Consider the following 20,000-nt stretch of genomic DNA (forward strand, 5'->3'; position numbering starts at 1 on the left):
CTATCCATCCATCCATCCATTATCTGAACCCGCTTATCCTGAACAGGGTCGCAGGGGGGCTGGAGCCTATCCCAGCATACATTGGGCGAAAGGCAGGAATACACCCTGGACAGGTCGCCAGTCCATCACAGGGCACACACACCATTCACTCACACACTCATACCTACGGGCAATTTAGACTCTCCAATCAGCCTAACCTGCATGTCTTTGGACTGTGGGAGGAAACCGGAGTACCCGGAGGAAACCCACGCAGACACGGGGAGAACATGCAAACTCCGCACAGAGAGGCCCCGGCCGACGGGGATTCGAACCCAGGACCTCCTTGCTGTGAGGCGGCAGTGCTACCCACTGCGCCATCCGTGCCGCCAGTCTTATGGACTACAGAAACATAACCCTTCCTGGTCATTAAAGCAAGCAGTGGTAATCAGGACTGCCTCTACCTGATCCAGGTAAGGACATAATCTCCACATTTTCAATTGTTTTTAATGCTGGAAATAAGCACCAAATCACACTAACACACATACATACATACATACATAGACACACACATCCACATAAATGTGCACACACACACACACACACACACACACACACACACATACATACATACAGTCATACACATCCACGTACCCATGAACATACACATATATGAACAAAAATGTACACACACATACATACACACATATATACACACACACACACACACACACACACACACACACACACATATACATACACACACATGCGAAGTAAATGTAATGATGTATTACAGCATTGATACAGTGTATTATCTCTCAGAAGAGCACTGCATTGCCCTCTGCTGTGTCATGTCAAGGGATAAATTGGACGTAATTCACACGGAAAAGTACAGCACATGGATAAATGAAATTGTGTGTGACTGGCTCAGCGTAACACTGAGGTGGGACGTGTTGTTGTTCGGAGGTTAAGGCACACCCATAAAGGCACAAAGGCAGCTGTGGTTTCCCCAGGCTCTGAGCTAACGCACCAGGCCCTGACAGAGCCCCAGAGAGAGGGACAGGGCCAGAGCCAGGGCCAGGCTGAGGAGACCCAGAGGCCGCAGAGACTGCCCGCAGGCAACCTGGGGCACAGACTCCGTGTCCCTGCTCACACCCTCACCTTCACAGCCCCTCTCTATCTGGCCCACGCAGTCCAGTGCGTCCGACAGCAGGTCCGGGAGCCGGCCGTTCAGGTCCACCGACGCCAGGCAGCCCTGGAAGCCCTCCTTCGCCAGCACCAGCTTGGGCAGGTCTTTGTACTGCTCCTTGGCAACGCCTCCGATGAACAGGTTACCTGGGCAACCAGACACAGGCAGAGCGAGGCTTCAGGTCCCGTGCGTGTTGCGTGTTTCCAGACATTCGCTGTGATTTCTGCTGCTGGTCAAACACAGTGCAACACTGCCCCCTGGTGGAGCAGCAGGGCACTGCGTGGTATGCTGCTGGTACACACAGCCTCCACTGTAGGACAGGCAGAGGCAGTTAGAGAGCTAGTGAAGGGGAAAATTAGCTTTTTATTTTCGTTTTGCTCATTATGAAAAAACTGTTGGCAAGGAACCAACGTCCGATGCCATTCCTGCTTGCCTCATTTCTAAACCCAGACCACAATTGTGAAGAATTTGAAAAACTTTTTTTACTCAGAGACAGTATGGCATTGGGCTGCCAGGATTCAAACACTGCTAACTTTACTACTGCTGTTTTCTTTTTCATGTCTTTAACAGACAACCATGTGAGTTTTATATTCTCTTTTTATATGCCAAAATATGATACTACCATATAAACCCAAGCTACCTAAACTCAAACTAATCCTGTGTTTTGTTCCCGTAATTTTTCTGACAGGCTCCTTCCTCTGAGTCAGCTGCTAAGCTAGCAGCGCTGCCTCCACCGTTAGCATCTGCGTCCTGTAGCTGCTCTGCTCCGCCCAGCCCAGCCCATCACCCACCACGGCCTCCCCTCACACGACCCACAGTACAGACACCGCGTGTGTGTGTGTGTGTGTGTGTGTGTGTGTGTGTGTTCGGCAGCGTCTCCTCCTGGGCCCCGCGGGGGGCCGTTCCCCCGCAGCCCACACTGATGAGCGATGGTTATTATGAGGCGTTTCATCCGCTCGGCAGCTCGTAGCCTGAACAGACCTCCCGTACGCAGCTATAAGCCTCTCATTCTGCCTCAGCTCCAGAGCGCACCCAACACACCTCACTGAACGCGTATATTACACCCACGCAAGGTCAGGGCTCCCTGCCGCTACCACGCCGTGTATCACTCAACGCTTAAACTGGCCTGCCCTGCACGGACTACACACCACAGAGCTGCCCGGACTGTGATTCAGATTAAATCTGAGCGACTGAGTTATACACGGAGTCGTTGATTAATTACCAACAGAAGCAGTGTGACCCTGTCACCCTGTCCTAAATATTGAGATTAATGACCCCTCATTTACACAATATTAATGCAGCTTTCCCACAGATTCTTAATAATAATTATGATCATACTACTGCTAATACTAATATATACTAATATATCACATAATATACTGTACAATAACATATAATATTAATAATACTAATATTACAACTATTTTTCATTATTAAGAATGAAAGAAGATATTTCATTCGTCAGTTGTACCATGATACTACTAATCGAGTACATGGGTCAATAGCAGTATAATATATAGCATATCTAAGATATAACTGAAAATGAGCAATTACTTTTTTATTACCAGATCCATGTTATATGCCACACTATTCCCCCCCCCTCAGGTAAAGGTGTGAAACGATTTGCCCTGTGGCCCCTCATTAAAGCCCCTCTCTCGGGACAGGCGGGTCCGGGGCCTACCCTTCAGGTCCAGGTTCTTGGCCCCCACGGTGGTCTGGGTGGTGATCTTGGTGTCGATCTTGACGGTGTGGAGGTTGTTGGTGTCGCGCGAGATCATCACGTTGTGCCAGTGGTTGTCGTTCAGCTGCTTGTTGGAGTTGCCCTTGATCAGGTGAGCTCCATTGCCCAGGTCAGACACGTAGTGCAGATATCTACAGACGCACACACACACACACACACACACACACACACACACACACACACACACACACGCACAGAGCACAGTCAGGTTTAACACAATATCCGGCCTACCTACATCCACTCAATACTGAATGTGGCCAGTCAGAAATGTATGCTCCACTGTAAAGCAATACCATTACAACTTCAGAGAAAGTCCATTTCAACTTGCCTGCATGTACGTGTGCCAATGCACACACACACACACACAGACACACACACACACAGACACACACTCATTAACGCTGAATCTAGATAGGCCCATAAAGGTTCCCAGACTCCCGTGTGATTTGGTGTCGATAAGTCTCATCTCTGTGAGTCACACACTACTGCTTGGAGTATCGTGATTGACAGCCGGATGAACTCTCTTCCCTCTAAAGACATGCTAACGCACAGTCCGTACCATTTCTCACTCAAAACAACCGCCTCTCCATCCCTAGACAGCGGTGGTGTATTAATAATGTCACCATTTGCTATTTGGCTGACACTTTTATCCAAAGCGACTTACAGTTGATTAGAATAAGCAGGGAACAATCGCCCCTGGAGCAATGCAGGGTTAAGGGCCTTGCTCAAGGCTTATCTTATCACGGCTACCACCAACTTTCCGGCCCCCCGGTCACGAGCCTCAGCCACGAGGCCACAGGCCGCCCCCCCCCGTTACCGGCCCAGCGCGCGCCTACCCTTTGACCAGCTCCACCACGATGAAGTCGTTGCCGTCGCCGCTGTTGAAGAGGATGAGGCCGTCGGAGGAGGTGGTCTTGAACTGGAAGAACAGGTGCATGGAGTAGTAGGCCTGCAGGGTGGTCAGCGCCACGTAGCTGGAGCGGGACTTGAAGGTGACGGGGTCGGCGATGATGTTCTTGAAGCCGATCATGGCGTTGAGCTCGCAGTAGTCGATGTCGCCGTTCTTGCACAGGTCGATGTAGGCCATGCCGTTGAAGGAGAGGCTCTGCAGGTGGCCGATGAAGTTGGACGGCACGCTGGGCAGGTAGCCCTTCTCCGTCACGATGCCCGTCTCGATGTTGTGGAACTCCAGCTGGGTGTGGTCGCCTGCCATCTGACCTTGGAGGCGAAGGAAGGGAGAGAGGGGGACAGGGTGGGTGCGGGGCGTGGGTGACACTCTCCGCGTGCGAGATAAACCGCTAACTGTAACAGGAGCTCATCGTTACAAGAGCACAACAGCCAGTTTTATAGTTCTTGCACTACATTACATTACATGCTACTTAGCTGATGACAGTTGATTAGACTAAGGGGACAATCCCCCAGGAGCAATGCGGGGTTACGGGCCTTGCTCAAGGGCCCAGCAGCTGTGCATATCTTGCTACACCGGTGATTGGGCCTTGGAACGGGGACAGGGGGAGAGGGTGGGTGTGGGGTGTGGGGGTCAATCTCCGTGTGAGAGATAAACCCCTAACTGTAACAGGAACTCATCATAACAACAGCACAACAGACAATTTTAGAGTTCTTACATACGGTACATGAACCTTTTCTATAAAAGGCACTGATACATTCAACTGAACTTCAGAATACTGGACATGGAACAATGGTTGTTTAAATTCACTGTGCAACATACAATTAGAAACTATTTAATAACACTAAACTTTTAGAAGCTTAGTTTTCCATAAGAAGGGCTTTAGGGAGGGGTTGGTCACACCTGCATAACATTGTTTGTGACCACTAGGTGGTAGCGTTACCATTTTCGAGCAAAGGTTATTTTGTGGCTGAAGAAAGCTCACTGAATCCTGAAGTGGACGCACGACTACACACCCTTAAACATTGATTATACGTGTCGTAAAACAATGCATTCACCAAGTGATTAAACAAACAGCTTCGTTCTACAAGCAAAAACTAAATACCATCTGTTTTCCATCATAAAAAATCTGATTACACTTTGACTAGTTCGAATTAATCGTGTTTGAAATTTCACAGGCAGATTAATGTAACCTTGATAGATAAGAGAGCGCTAAAATGGAGGCGTCAGCTAAACCGAACGCGTTCGTGTGCGGTGACTGAGGACGGGCGGTTGACAATGCCCCGCTTTCTTACTCCTTATTTACCAAAACAAAAGCTCCCCCCGGGGGTCCAATTGCCGGGGCGACAGCAGGGACAAAGACGCCTGACTTCAGGGACACTCTTCCCCTCCTCGCCCGTCAGGTAGCGCCACCACGTCGAGCGCGTCTCGCCAGCGCCGGGAAAGGCAGCACTATTCGCCACCGGCTTCGATTAAAGGCTCCGACGCCAGTCTAATTTAGAAGCAGCTTTGTGCTTTTATTGAGCATTTACCCGCTAGCCGCCTCGCTGTGAAAAACAGCGTCCGTGGAGCAGACAGAGAGGGAAGCAGCTGGCTATTTTATGCATTAGAGAACAGCCTTTTCTTATCATTAACCCGATAACCGCACACAAAACCAACACCTGCCCACAGCATTAACATTAATGTCCCTTACGTTCTTTCATGCTAAATATCCCTGCTTTACAAGCACAATTCAAAACAAACTAATGAATTAAATATTTACGGTTCGCCCTCAGCGTACTACTGCATAGTATATAACAGACGCGGATGGGTCTACATATTTAATACTAATACAGGAGATAATCTGTTTGGATAGCACAGGTGTCAAAAACTCGGTCCTGGGGCTTATTCCAAAAGCTTATTTTTCTTTTCTTTGTTTAGTTTTTTTCTACTCCTAGCTCCACCCATAGGGAGAGGCTACATCAAGTGAAGATGGGGACATGGAGAAAACATGAATTAGGCAAATGGAATGTCCTTGCACCTTCAAACATCAGTTGGAAGCCACGTCAGTTACAGACGTGGCAGATGGGGAGAGGTGGATCCACAGGTCGATCATTTATACATCAGGCTTTCCGAAAAAAAAAGGATGCACTGACGTTTCCTTACTCAAGGGAAAGATTGGGAGCTCCTAACTTCTCATTCTAGCTCCTTAGAAGGAACATTTAACGGGTTGGAATGTGGTTGGACTTTGATGGATTCCCAGGTCAGGAGCAGGGAAAAGAAACGGAGAGAAAAACAGCCGATGGGAATGAGCCCCTGGAGCGCTGAGTATCTGCTGGGCTGTGGAGGCGAGCGCTTCATTTCAGTCCCTGATTGGCTAAAGGATCCACACGCCTCGTTCTCAATAATTCCCTAATTGGCAGCTGACTGGACAGAAACCACAGAAACCCACAGGCACTGTGGCCCTCTGGGAACGTAGCCCGACACCCCTGCCTTACAGAGCCATGATCACAGATGTACAGGGCTCTGTGAATGTACAGTAAACACCATCACAGATATACAGGGCTCTGTGAATGTACAGTAAACACCATCACAGATATACTGGGCCCTGGGAGTGTACAGTAAACACTATCACAGATGTACAGGGCTCTGTGAATGTACAGTAAACACCATCACAGATGTACAGGGCTCTGGGAGTGTACAGTAAACACTATCACAGATGTACAGGGCTCTGGGAGTGTACAGTAAACACTGTCACAGACGTACAGGGCTCTGGGAGTGTACAGTAAACACTATCACAGATGTACAGGGCTCTGGGAGTGTACAGTAAACACTATCACAGATGTACAGGGCCCTGGGAGTGTACAGTAAACACTATCACAGATATACAGGGCCCTGGGAGTGTACAGTAAACACTATCACAGATATACAGGGCCCTGGGAGTGTACAGTAAACACTATCACAGATATACAGGGCCCTGGGAGTGTACAGTAAACACTATCACAGATGTACAGGGCCCTGGGAGTGTACAGTAAACACTATCACAGATGTACAGGGCTCTGGGAGTGTACAGTAAACACTATCACAGATATACAGGGCCCTGGGAGTGTACAGTAAACACTATCACAGATATACAGGGCCCTGGGAGTGTACAGTAAACACTATCACAGATATACAGGGCTCTGGGAGTGTACAGTAAACACTATCACAGATATACAGGACTCTGGGAGTGTACAGTAAACACTATCACAGATATACAGGGCCCTGGGAGTGTACAGTAAACACTATCACAGATATACAGGGCCCTGGGAGTGTACAGTAAACACTGTCACAGATATACAGGGCCCTGGGAGTGTACAGTAAACACTGTCACAGATATACAGGGCCCTGGGAGTGTACAGTAAACACTATCACAGATATACAGGGCCCTGGGAGTGTACAGTAAACACTGTCACAGATATACAGGGCTCTGGGAGTGTACAGTAAACACTGTCACAGATATACAGGGCTCTGGGAATGTACAGTAAACACTATCACAGATATACAGGGCTCTGGGAGTGTACAGTAAACACTGTCACAGATATACAGGGCCCTGGGAGTGTACAGTAAACACTATCACAGATATACAGGGCCCTGTGAGTGTACAGTAAACACTGTCACAGATATACAGGGCCCTGGGAGTGTACAGTAAACACTATCACAGATATACAGGGCCCTGGGAGTGTACAGTAAACACTATCACAGATATACAGGGCCCTGGGAGTGTACAGTAAACACTATCACAGATATACAGGGCTCTGTGAGTGTACAGTAAACACTATCACAGATATACAGGGCCCTGGGAGTGTACAGTAAACACTATCACAGATATACAGGGCCCTGGGAGTGTACAGTAAACACTATCACAGATGTACAGGGCTCTGGGAATGTACAGTAAACACCATCGCAGATATACAGGGCTCTGCGAATGTACAGTAAACACTATCACAGATATACAGGGCTCTGGGAATGTACAGTAAACACTATCACAGATATGCAGGGCTCTGGGAATGTACAGTAAACACTGTCACAGATGTACAGGGCTCTGGGAATGTACAGTAAACACTGTCACAGATGTACAGGGCTCTGGGAATGTACAGTAAACACTGTCACAGATGTACAGGGCTCTGGGAATGTACAGTAAACACTGTCACAGATATACGGGGCTCTGGGAATGTACAGTAAACACTATCACAGATGTACAGGGCTCTGGGAATGTACAGTAAACACTGTCACAGATATACGGGGCTCTGGGAATGTACAGTAAACACTATCACAGATATACAGGGCTCTGGGAATGTACAGTAAACACTATCACAGATGTACAGGGCTCTGGGAATGTACAGTAAACACCATCGCAGATATACAGGGCTCTGCGAATGTACAGTAAACACTATCACAGATATACAGGGCTCTGGGAATGTACAGTAAACACTATCACAGATATGCAGGGCTCTGGGAATGTACAGTAAACACTATCACAGATATACAGGGCTCTGGGAATGTACAGTAAACACCATCGCAGATATGCAGGGCTCTGGGAATGTACAGTAAACACTATCACAGATATACAGGGCTCTGGGAGTGTACAGTAAACACTGTCACAGATGTACAGGGCTCTGGGAATGTACAGTAAACACTATCACAGACGTACAGGGCTCTGGGAATGTACAGTAAACACTATCACAGATATGCAGGGCTCTGGGAATGTACAGTAAACACTATCACAGATGTACAGGGCTCTGTGAATGTACAGTAAACACTATCACAGATATGCAGGGCTCTGCGAATGTACAGTAAACACCATCACAGATATACAGGGCTCTGCGAATGTACAGTAAACACCATCGCAGATATACAGGGCTCTGCGAATGTACAGTAAACACTATCACAGATGTACAGGGCACTGGGACTGTACAGTAAACGCTATCTGCTTCAAGAGGAGAGAGTAGAGGCAGTTCCTTGGGTGTACAGTACCTTACCCAGCAGGGGGGCTCCTGGCTGGCTCTGAAAGAGAGGCTCCAGCATTAGGGTCAGATGGGGGGGGGGGGTGATGGAATACCTTCCACAGGCTGCATGTCATCCGCCGTCAGCTTCAGGTTCTTCCCCCTCCTGACCACTCGAACCGTGTGCCACTCGTTATCGTTCAGATTGTGGCCAGCGAATATAGTCTCCGGACCCTTGCCTGCAGGACAGTCCAAACAGGGGTTAAGACGAGCCCCTGCATTCGGGCCGCAGAACTGACAGAGCACAGAGAGCGAGAGAGCGAGAGAAAGAGTCAGAAGGAGGGAGAGAGAGAGAGAGAGAGAGAGAGAGAGAGAGAGAGAGAGAGAGAGAGAGAGAGAGAGAGAGAGAATAGGCAAAAGAGAGCGCAGTCTAACACTGGTAAGATAACTCTTATTGACTGTGAGTGACACACGACCCAAAAAGGCACAGCGCATCTTTTCAGAAAACACAGATCTTGCTACCTGCAGCTAACACGTAGCAGAATAACAATGCTGACTCGCTACATCACCCGAATGTTGTGCATTAACCGGGTTTCGCCCGCGCAGATGATAACTCGCGATTTTAAGAACGCGCGCGTTACACATCCATCACGGCGGGACTCGAAGAGCTGACTGAGAGCGCTAAAGAAAACTCCTCCGCTACGAGCATCTGTCAGATAAACTCAGGAGCTTTGTCATACCCTCCTACCTGCTCACTAAACGGGAAGCCGCAGCACTGTGAACAGAAAAGGTGGTTATTTCTGCCAGGGACAGCGACTCCACCTTAAACACTGGCTGTTTGAAGATGGAAATGCTTGTCACAACCAGCTTGTGGCTCCAGGCAAAGGAAAGGGTATATTGAAAAAAAAAAAAAAATTTAATTAAAAAAAAAAAATCGTTTTTTGAAATACTAACTTGCTGTCTCATTAAAATACAAAAAAAAAACTGCATACAGTGTGTTTTAATTTTTAAGTGTTTTAATGATGATTGACAGTACAGCTCGAACTCTGAGGAGGCAAAATTAGTGCTCCACTTCTCACAGCAAGACAATGCATCAAAAACACAACAAAAAACGTGTAACAAATTTGAAACTGAAAGTGGGCAGTTGAACTATGGTCAAGGCACACTGGCTATGTGGGAACTGAACTGAGAGGAGTTAAATACGTGAAGGCGGATTAACTGCCTGTTATCTTGCGGCCTAAATGTGGACAACAGCTAGATATCCAAGTGAAGGGGAAACGCCTTCATTTGAGGTGAATTGCTTCGTTAACCTATCTGTCATTACCTGTCTGTAATTTCAATATCTGCAACACTTGGTTAATAGAAGCTACTTAACATGCGATAAAGCACACATTATTTTAAAATATGAGCAATTGAGGCTAATATACAACGGTGGAACATTGGCTAGTATTCCCCCATCTCTACACTGGAGGGCAGCAACGGCGCACCGTGTTTTCTTTCTAATGAAAAACAGGAGAGCAGAGCGTTTTTTGTGTCAAGCATTCCATATTGTACATTTGCAACAGATGCCACGTTACACTCTGTTTTAAAACATATTATAGACATACAAACTGTACACTCCATTGTGAAAAGCCATTTTCCCCTACAAATGTAGGGCTGTCACCTCCCCGTGTGTATGCTCCGTGGGGTTCATGAGGCATGCAGATGTTCACCGGCAGTTTGGACTGTGACGTATCGCCTGTTTGATGGGGAGAGGAAATACGGACTGTGGTTTTCCCGTAAAGCCGGGGCACGGAGCTCTCGCCGGGCGCTTCCACATTCAATCTCTGGCTCAACATAGCGGAGAGCAGCCTTCGTCGCGGCTGCCTTGTGATGCCGGACAAGCCTCGCGAAAGAAGGAAACGCTGCTAACGAGCTACCGGCTGACTCAGTATCGATTTCCCATCAACCCATTGCTATCCGTTACAATAGAACCCACACTGCCGCAGGTGTGTATTGACCTAATGCACGTCTCCAACAAAGGAGAGAGCGCACGCATAGGCTACTCACGCCGTACTCGCACTCGGTGTATGTGGCAACTGTAAAGATGAGTCCCGGTTCGTAAAACGCGTCTTGGTGACACTGTCTGATGCGAACACGTCTGAGGAATTAGCAGCGCTCGATAGCGGGTCGTACAAAAACACAGCCATTACAGAGTGAGGCTGGAAATGGTGAATGTGTACACGGCTAACAGAACAAGAGTGGCGGTTAACAATATGACGGAGGAGGAAACCGCAGCCAGCTAACAGAGCCTTAAAAACGCGCAAAAGCAGTCCCCGAAGTGAGACGCATTATAAGAGTGGAGACGGGCACCGAATGCATCTCATCAAAACACTCCGGATTTTCTTCAAGTGGGTGGTCGGGGACCAGAGTAAGAGAGAAAGAGAGAGAGTGAGTGCGTGTGTGAGAGAGTTCGCAGACAGGTTCGGACATGCCGGCAGGAAGCAGTCTCAGCTTAGCCGCGCGTAAATTAGCCCGAACCCAGGCTTCCGGAATGGAACACGGAAAAAACCTTAACAACCCTTTCCTGTGGGTGAGTGGACAGACAGGAGAAAAGGCTCCCGCTAGCCAGACGTGAGCAAACCAACACACGTCAGTCCTTCCACTTTTAATAATGAGTTATTTGTCCCGGCTTGGACATAAATTGGTAAAAATGATGATTCAATCATTTCACCTATCCCACCCCCCTCCACCCCCAAGATCCTTTAAAACTTTTTTCTTTTCATTAACCTTCTTTCCCCCCTGCTCAATACAGCCAGATCAATCCACTTTAAATACATAACGTTTAAATCAGATCTGGCATATTTCGTTTTTTTCCACGATAAAGTGCTTCGATAGTGGTTTTGGGAGAACGGCAGTCCTTTGTAATTATCCATCGCCTAAACCGCTTATTCCTGGTCAGGGCTGCAGGGGGTGCTGGAGCCTGTCCCAGCATACACTGGGCGACAGACAGGATTACACCTTGGAGAGGCGGCCAGTCCACCACACATTCGCTCACTCATGCCAAGAGGCGATTTAGACTCTCCACTTCCACAAGGGGAGTACCAGGAGGAAACCCATGCTAACTCCCCCGGTTAGGATTCGAACCCATGACCTTCTTGCTGTGAGGCAACAGTACCACCTCCTTTGTAATTATTACCGTCACATTTAGGAGAAAGACACAGGACGCCGCATCACACCGGGGTCGTTGAACAGCCCGGAAACGGGGCCCGTTGGCCCAGTGGAGGAGCGTCAGGGGAAAATCACTGTGACTAACATCAGTGGGATTAACATCAGCGGGACTGTGGGCACGAACAACACACTGCTGTGGTGTTGGCTCCCATCCCCAATTACTAATACTTCAAAATGGCTGCTTCTGAAACAGATCCAAGCTGAGTCCCCTTAGCATGATTTCACCACAAACACACACACACGCACGCATGCAAGCATGCGCGCACAAACAAACACAAACAAATACAAAAACAAACACAAACACACACTAACGCCCCCCCCCCCCCCCCCACATGGGGCGACATGGCTCAGGCAGTAAGAGCAGTCGTCTGGCAGTCGGAGGGTTGCCGGTTTGATCCCCCGCCCGGGCTGTGTCGAAGTGTCCCTGAGCAAGACACCTAACCCCAAAATGCTCCTGGTGAGCTGGTCGGGGCCTTGCATGGCGGCCCATCGCCGTTGGTGTGCGAGTGTGTGTACGACTGGGTGAATGGAGAAGCATAAATTGTACAGCGCTTTGGATAAAGGCGCTATATAAATGCCTGCCATTTACCATTTACTAAAAGCAGCTGTGGGGAGAGAGAGGTGAGAGCTGTACTCATGACACCCCTCATGCACACAGGCGCATTAGTGACGGGCCCCTCTCGACACACAACAGACGGGTGCCTCAACCCGGGCCCTTCAAACTCCACGGCCCCCCCTCTCACTCCCTTCGTTTTCATCATCGCTTATTCGCCCTGTTTTCAGACATCTTCAAAGCGCCGGCGCAATGCGTATGCAAATCCCAGAGAGGCCAGGAGCCGGGATATTTCCAATCTCGCAAGCCCAGCTCTGCCGCGTCAGCAGTAAACGCCGGGCCGGATCCGGGCGCGCCGATCCGCCGGGGATCAGCAGGGCGAGGGAGTGAAATAATGGGGTCCTGACGGAAGCGGGGAAAGGGCCCCGGTCCCGGCTGTTCGGCATTCCTGCCGCGCGCTGCCTACGAGGGGGGGGGGGGGGGGGGGGAGGAATAAAGCCAGAAATTAAAGTTAGCTGAGGAGCGGAAGAGTGTGATGGACACCCGATTGTTCAGCGATACGGGCGGGGCTGTGGCGTAGCTAACCCACTGAAGGTCATCTGCGCATAGCGTATGACGCTACGGACATCCATCCATCCATCCATTATCTAAACCCGCTTATCCTGATCAGGGTCGCAGGGGGGCTGGAGCCTATCCCAGCATACATTGGGCGAAAGGCAGGAATACACCCTGGACAGGTCGCCAGTCCATCGCAGGGTACACACACCATTCACTCACACACTCATACCTACGGGCAATTTAGACTCTCCAATCAGCCTAACCTGCATGTCTTTGGACATGCACTGTGGGAGGACACCGGAGTACCCGGAGGAAACCCACGCAGACACGGGGAGAACATGCAAACTCCGCACAGAGAGGCCCCGGCCGACGGGGATTCGAACCCAGGACCCCCTTGCTGTGAGGCGGCAGTGCTACCCACTGCACCATCCATGCCGCCCGCTACGGACATACACAACTCAAAACCACTAGTGTTCTTTTAAAAACTCCTCTCTAAAAAACCCCCTCTGGTTCAGATTTGCAAATGCCCCCTCTCGAGTTCACTCAGGCACCCACAGACCAGCGTAACTGTCACGGTGCTTGTTTTACATCTTCTGTCCTTAAAAATATTTTCACAGTTCAGGGTACTGTCATTTAACATTTTCCACAATGGTTTCATTTCAATCCAATATTCAATAAAGCAATAATCTGTCAAATAGCACATTTCAGAAAATGAAATGACTGATATACAGCATATATGCGAGTTGAAGGAGAGAAGTTCTGAGATTTGCACTTTAGAACTGAAGATAAGATAAAAATGATCTCCCACAGATACAGTAGATATAAGCAGATCGTGTAAAAGCCCATATCGAGGCTTTAGTACAGTTTCCAGCTGAATACAGAGAACAGCTACGCGCCACAAAGCACCGCCGCCCGCCACAGACGCACATGGCCACGGACGTCCGGTTCCTAGACTACGTGACGGACACCAGGTCCCGGTAATTTACCGTGATCCCTCGGACAGCGTTGCCGCGGACCAGAGCAGCCCATCTGCGCGTGAGCGTATATTTTTAACCGTCTGCCACTCTGTGCTCGTTAGCGAGCGCTAAGCTGAAACGACAGAGCCGGGCTGCCTCCGGGACCAGCCTCCCTAATTGACAGCGATGTGTTCTTTGAGTCAGCACTCAAATGCCTTCTGCACCCAGCAGACCAGCATGACGAGTTCATCAAGACAGAAATGAGAAAGAGAGGAAAAAAACAACACCCCGCAGAAGAACAAGGCCACGTATAAAAAATTAAATAAAATAAAAAAGACTTGCATCAGCTCCCTGAGACTCTATAACATCCCCCATGATGCAAAGTCACTGCACCATTCAGCTGAGACCATAACCATCCTCATTCCTCTCCATTCATATTCAGGCTAATGCTAATTAGCATCATACAGCCTGATGACAGTTCACTTGCATGGATACTGGTCACATGCAAAGTATTATTATTATTATCATTATTATTATCATTGTAAATGATGTTACTAAATGAAGATGAACTGCATGTAGATCAGAATCTCACACATCAGCTTTTGATGTCGTCTATAATAATAGGACTGATCACGGCCAGCCCATTCGCACCTGGAAGAGTGCACACAGACACCTGTGACTGTGATGTTCATAATGCCACAGTAGTGCATGGGAGAGGTGTGCACACAGACACCTGTCCCTGTGATGTGCATAATGCCACAGCAGTGCATGGGAGAGGTGTGCACACAGACACCTGTCTCTGTGATGTTCATAATGCCACAGCAGTGCATGGGAGAGGTGTGCACACAGACACCTGTCTCTGTGATGTTTATAATGCAACAGCAGTGCATGGGAGAGGTGTGCACACAGACACCTGTCTCTGTGATGTTTATAATGTCACAGCAGTGCATGGGAGAGGTGTGCACACAGACACCTGTCTCTGTGATGTCCATAATGCCACAGGAGTGGACGGAAGCTAATTTCCGGTTTCTCATACTTCCCCGCTTAGCTATCATTCCGTGGACTGACACTCTCTCCCTCTTTATTTCTCCCTCTCCCTCCCTCTCTCACTCACCCACCCGCTACGCAGACAGTTCCAGAATCTTCCCTGTAATTACCCCGGAGCTCCCCGCCAAGAGCTGGCGGTCTGCCGAGGGGGGGGACTGAATGCGCAGAGAGACTGACTGCGCAGAGAGACTGAATGCGCAGAGAGACTGACTGCGCAGAGAGACTGACTGCGCAGAGAGACTGACTGCACAGAGAGACTGAATGTGCAGAGAGACTGACTGCACAGAGAGACTGAATGCGCAGAGAGACTGACTGCGCAGAGAGACTGAATGTGCAGAGAGACTGACTGCACAGAGAGACTGAATGCGCAGAGAGACTGACTGCACAGAGAGACTGACTGCACAGAGAGACTGAATGTGCAGAGAGACTGACTGCACAGAGAGACTGAATGTGCAGAGAGACTGACTGCACAGAGAGACTGAATGCGCAGAGAGACTGACTGCACAGAGAGACTGACTGCACAGAGAGACTGAATGTGCAGAGAGACTGACTGCACAGAGAGACTGACTGCACAGAGAGACTGACTGCGCAGAGAGACTGACTGCGCAGAGAGACTGACTGCACAGAGAGACTGACTGCTCAGAGAGACTGACTGCGCAGAGAGACTGACTGCACAGAGAGACTGAATGCGCAGAGAGACTGACTGCGCAGAGAGACTGACTGCTCAGAGAGACTGACTGCGCAGAGAGACTGACTGCGCAGAGAGACTGACTGCACATACCGTTGGGCAGACGGCCCTCCTGCAGCTGCGCGGTCTCACAGTCAGAGGCTTGGGCCACGCCCTGGGCACCTCTCATCCCCCCCAGCTGCGCACGCCGCGGGAACACGCCGGAAACAGACGAACCCCCCCCCCATTCACACGGGAATTACTTTACACCTGTTAATGTATCATACTGCCGGAGGCGTATCTAATCTGGGGGGGGAAAACCTCCAAAGTCATCGATTGTACCGGGAGGGTGCAATGAGCCTGTCACGAGAATTACAGAGCACAGTACCAGGTCACCGCTCGCTCTTACAGTAATCTGGGTTTGGAAGAGCCAGGGGAGTATCTCTCCAGTAAGGCCCTGATGCACCGCATAGGCAGCTGTTCTCAGAGCGAGCGATCCTGAAGGTGCTCGCAGGCCCTGCACTTGGATGGAGGCCATGGTCGAAGTTCGCTGAGCCCTCCTGGGAGTGCAAAAAAAAATAAAAAATCACAGAGGGACTGCCAACGCCCGTAGAGGACATATATTTCCCACCTCACGCTCTCTTGTCCTCTCCCTCTTTCTCCACCTCTATTGTTAGCAATACAACGGTTTACAAGTGGAACAGGAAGTCCGCCCCTGCATATTTATGCCGTAAGTAGCTCCAGTAAATCCGGCCAGAGCTGCATATTTATGATGGCGCGCGTTTGGCAAAACGGGGACCCTAAACGCACATGAATCTCCCGATTCAGGGCCCTGTTCCCAACACCTTCCACTTGCTATTCAAAGTGCGTCGTCTCGCCCGGGAAGCTACGAGCACCTACCTATCAAATCAGCATTCTGGGGCTTTATTTCAGCTGGCCGCAAACTGCGGGCCTGTGTGTGTGTGTGTGTGTGTGTGTGTGTACACGTGCATGTCAATCCGTATGCATACATTGCATTGCGCCTGTACGTGCATACGTGTGTATGTGCTTAGAATTATTCCTGACGGACAAAGACCTTCCCTAATATGTCCTCTCGCTGCAGAAGCGATACAAGGCAGTAGAGACAGGAAGTCAGCTACTTGCTTGAGGAAACGCTGTTGAGCTTCACAGTTCACCGAGCTATTGTCAAAATAATTGATTTAATGTGCAGTCCAAGTACCAGCAACAGCGGTTAATCTGTTCTTTTATAATGTACTGGGTCAGGCCTCACCTTTAAAAAAAAACCTCAGGTGTGAGAGAAGTGCACGACGGTGTTTCAAAGTCTTTAATTTAACGAGAAACATTTATATCGCCTCACGGTTGAGGCACCATCAGAGACGGTATTAAGAGTGAACAAAAGGATAATCTCACTTGTCTGTCTGTCTGTCCCCACCCACTCCCCTCCCCCACCTCTCTGATCTGTAACTGGTGGTTTTAACTGTGAAACACCACAGGAAGACCCATTCCTCTGTGAAGGTGTTCTTTTTGGGCAGTGTGATTCAGAATCGCTCAGCAGTGGGGCTGACAGAAGACCCAAGAAAACGTGAGCGTTAAAATCAACTCGTCGATGCAAGTCAAATATGGAACTGGGTACATCGAAAATACGTCGGATAAACAGTCTCTAGAGTTTGCAAAACATGACAGAAATGCCCTTGTAAATGAGAGACATCAGAGGAGAAGGGCCAGACTGGTCAAAGCTGACAGGAAGGTGACAGTTAATAACCACACATCACAACATGTGGTATGCAGAAGAGCATCTCTGAACACACAACGCATCATAACTGTAAGTGGATAGGCTACAGCAGTAGAAGTCTAAAAGATAAGTTTAATGAATACCTAATAAAGCGCTCAGAGTATTTTTAATGCTGGCAGCTACGTGGGGCTGTGCGTGTCAAGTTCCCGCCTTAATTCGGAATGTTCAATTAGTGATTGACAACAGCCGTCACGTTCCCGCGCTAATCCCAGAGCGCTTCCGCGATCCTGCCGTGAAGATCACGCGCGAATTCCCAGCGTCGACTCGGGAAAGTGCAGACACAACCGCGCTTCTCCTGGGAAACACGTGGCGTCACCAGCTGCTTCTGTTCACACTGAGCTCTCACAGAGTGGGGGGGTGGAGGACGATCTTTCTTACGTGGCTTTGGCATGCAGTCCGCTGGAGCTCAACCGACCGGCAAGGGGGCGCTGGAGTAGCAGTGACACGCAGAACCCCAACCCGCAGAACCCTCCCGTAGCCTGGGCAACAAGATGGCCAATCGCTCCTCGCCCTGTGGAGCTACCAGCCACAGTGTGTATCCAGATCATATCTGAGACTACGGGACTCATCAAATGCTACGCCATTCTCCTAATGTAAATGATTGGAATATGATAATGTGATTGGAATTTTGTTATTGCTCTTACCAAATGTATCATGTCATAGGCTTTCATAAAGCGTATATACCGTAACACCTTAATCTGCACGACATTACCATTTTATAAAGCTGTTATAAAAAAATTCTGATAAAGCTGACCCATTTATACAGTCACTGAAGTTACATTACATATTTATTTGGTTATTTGGCTGATGCTTTTATCCAAAACGACTTAGTTTATTAGACTAAGCAGGAGACAATCACCCCTGGAGCAATGTGGGGTTAAGGGCCTTGCTCAAGGGCCCAACGGCTGTACGGATTTTACCGTGGCTACACTGGGGATTGGACCACAAACCTTGCGGGTCCCAGTCATGTACCTTAGAAAGTTCTGGAAATGAACCTGCAACCTCTAGGCTCCTTAGCACTATGCTACTCTCAGCTGCTATGCCAACCCCTCAACTATCCCGGTGCATTGTGGTACTGCATCCTGTTTCCGACTGTTGATATCTCCAATCAGATGTGATATTCCCCTAACGTGGGTTGCGTTGGGCGGAGAGCGTTTGTGTCCAGGGAAAGACCCATCTGGAGCTCGGCGACCCTCAAGGGCAGCACGTGGGGTCAGGGAGAGTGCATTGTGGGTAGCGGTAAGGCAGAAGCTGAACCCCACGTGAAGCAGGCTAATACACCAGAGAACAGAGGCCGTTTCAGAAACTCCAACAAGAGAAACAGATAAACAAAGGAACAAACATTCAGCAGCCATGAACACCATCATTAATTCAGCCGTGGCCATAAATAATGGAAGCCAGGAAAAGGTCGATTCCCGGAAGTGCGGGAGTGCGTCTCATAGCAACGCCAAATTCTACCATCGCTCTCGGCAACAGGTTGACGAGAGAAAAAAAAAAACGAAAAAAAAAAAACAATCACAGTCCTTATTTCCTCTCTGCTTCAAAAAGCCCCATCAATTTCCAAGCAGCGAGACAGAAAGGGAATTGGGGAAAGTCATGCATTACTCAAATACCTCCGTCTCGCATGCATGCCACTCAAACCAGGCTGGTGAGTCCAGGACACTTTGTGGTTTGTTAATTAGAAACAACGGGGTGCGAAGAATCGCTGATGATCTCGCCGTGCTCGTCTGTCATTCCGTTCACCCCCTCCTTCTCCGGAGAGCGACGGCTTTTTCACAACTCCCGTTTTAAAAATAACCCAAAGAAGAAGAAGAAGCCAAATCGGTTTCACCCCAGGATGAAGTACCCGCTTTTGTTGTGTTTCATTGGCCGTTCAGAAAAATGAACTCACACATTAGTGCAATTTAATTGGTAGAAAACTTTTTTTGGGGGGTGTTTTTTTTTTTTCCGCCACGATTTCATTCTTGTGATTTTTCACACCCGCTGTTTCGCTGACAAGAATCCAAAAGACTTTCTGTAGAGAGAGAGATGTGGTGACACATTCATAAACAGTGCTTTGTGTCACCACTAACAGGACACAGGGGGTGTGGTGGAGTATCAGCATAGAGACAACAACACACATCGGTAGTATACAAATACAGCAGTAAATAGCAGTAAAGAGTAGAAGAGTAAAAATGTGAATAAGTGACTTACTGGAGGAACAGTTAATCCTGATACAGTCTAGATGGGGAAGAATAGATGACATGTAAATTCATCCTTCAAGGTTACAGCTGCAGACATCCATTAAAGACACGTTCCACCCTCTGGGGAGACACACAGACACGGCGGCCAGGCCTGATGCTCTCCTCTGTGGGCTCGGTCCCTGTGGGGCCCTCCCCCGTGTCTGGAGAGAGACGCTCGCAGACAGGAGAACCGCACACAGGGCACAACGGGGAGGGTG

The 20,000-nt window shown here is 49.0% G+C and overlaps 1 protein-coding gene across 19 annotated transcripts in view; it reads right to left on the minus strand.

Moving 5' to 3' along the window:
* The window catches only part of LOC133117882 (neurexin-1a-like), a 366,671-nt gene that overhangs the window by 189,657 nt on the left and 157,014 nt on the right, over positions 1–20,000 (minus strand). For 15 of the 19 annotated variants that reach the window (XM_061227369.1, XM_061227381.1, XM_061227377.1 and 12 more), the window contains 5 exons: positions 19,754–19,780; positions 8,894–9,016; positions 3,743–4,124; positions 2,847–3,037; positions 1,138–1,311 (listed from right to left, as the gene is read on the minus strand). In XM_061227369.1, coding sequence (XP_061083353.1) covers positions 1,138–1,311; positions 2,847–3,037; positions 3,743–4,124; positions 8,894–9,016; positions 19,754–19,780 — 897 coding nt within the window. The remainder of the gene's footprint in view (positions 1–1,137; positions 1,312–2,846; positions 3,038–3,742; positions 4,125–8,893; positions 9,017–19,753; positions 19,781–20,000) is intronic. The other 4 variants (XM_061227383.1, XM_061227382.1, XM_061227376.1 and 1 more) reach the window with 1 other exon arrangement.

Source organism: Conger conger, chromosome 18 (genome assembly GCF_963514075.1).
Source record: "Conger conger chromosome 18, fConCon1.1, whole genome shotgun sequence".
Taxonomy (NCBI): domain Eukaryota; kingdom Metazoa; phylum Chordata; class Actinopteri; order Anguilliformes; family Congridae; genus Conger; species Conger conger.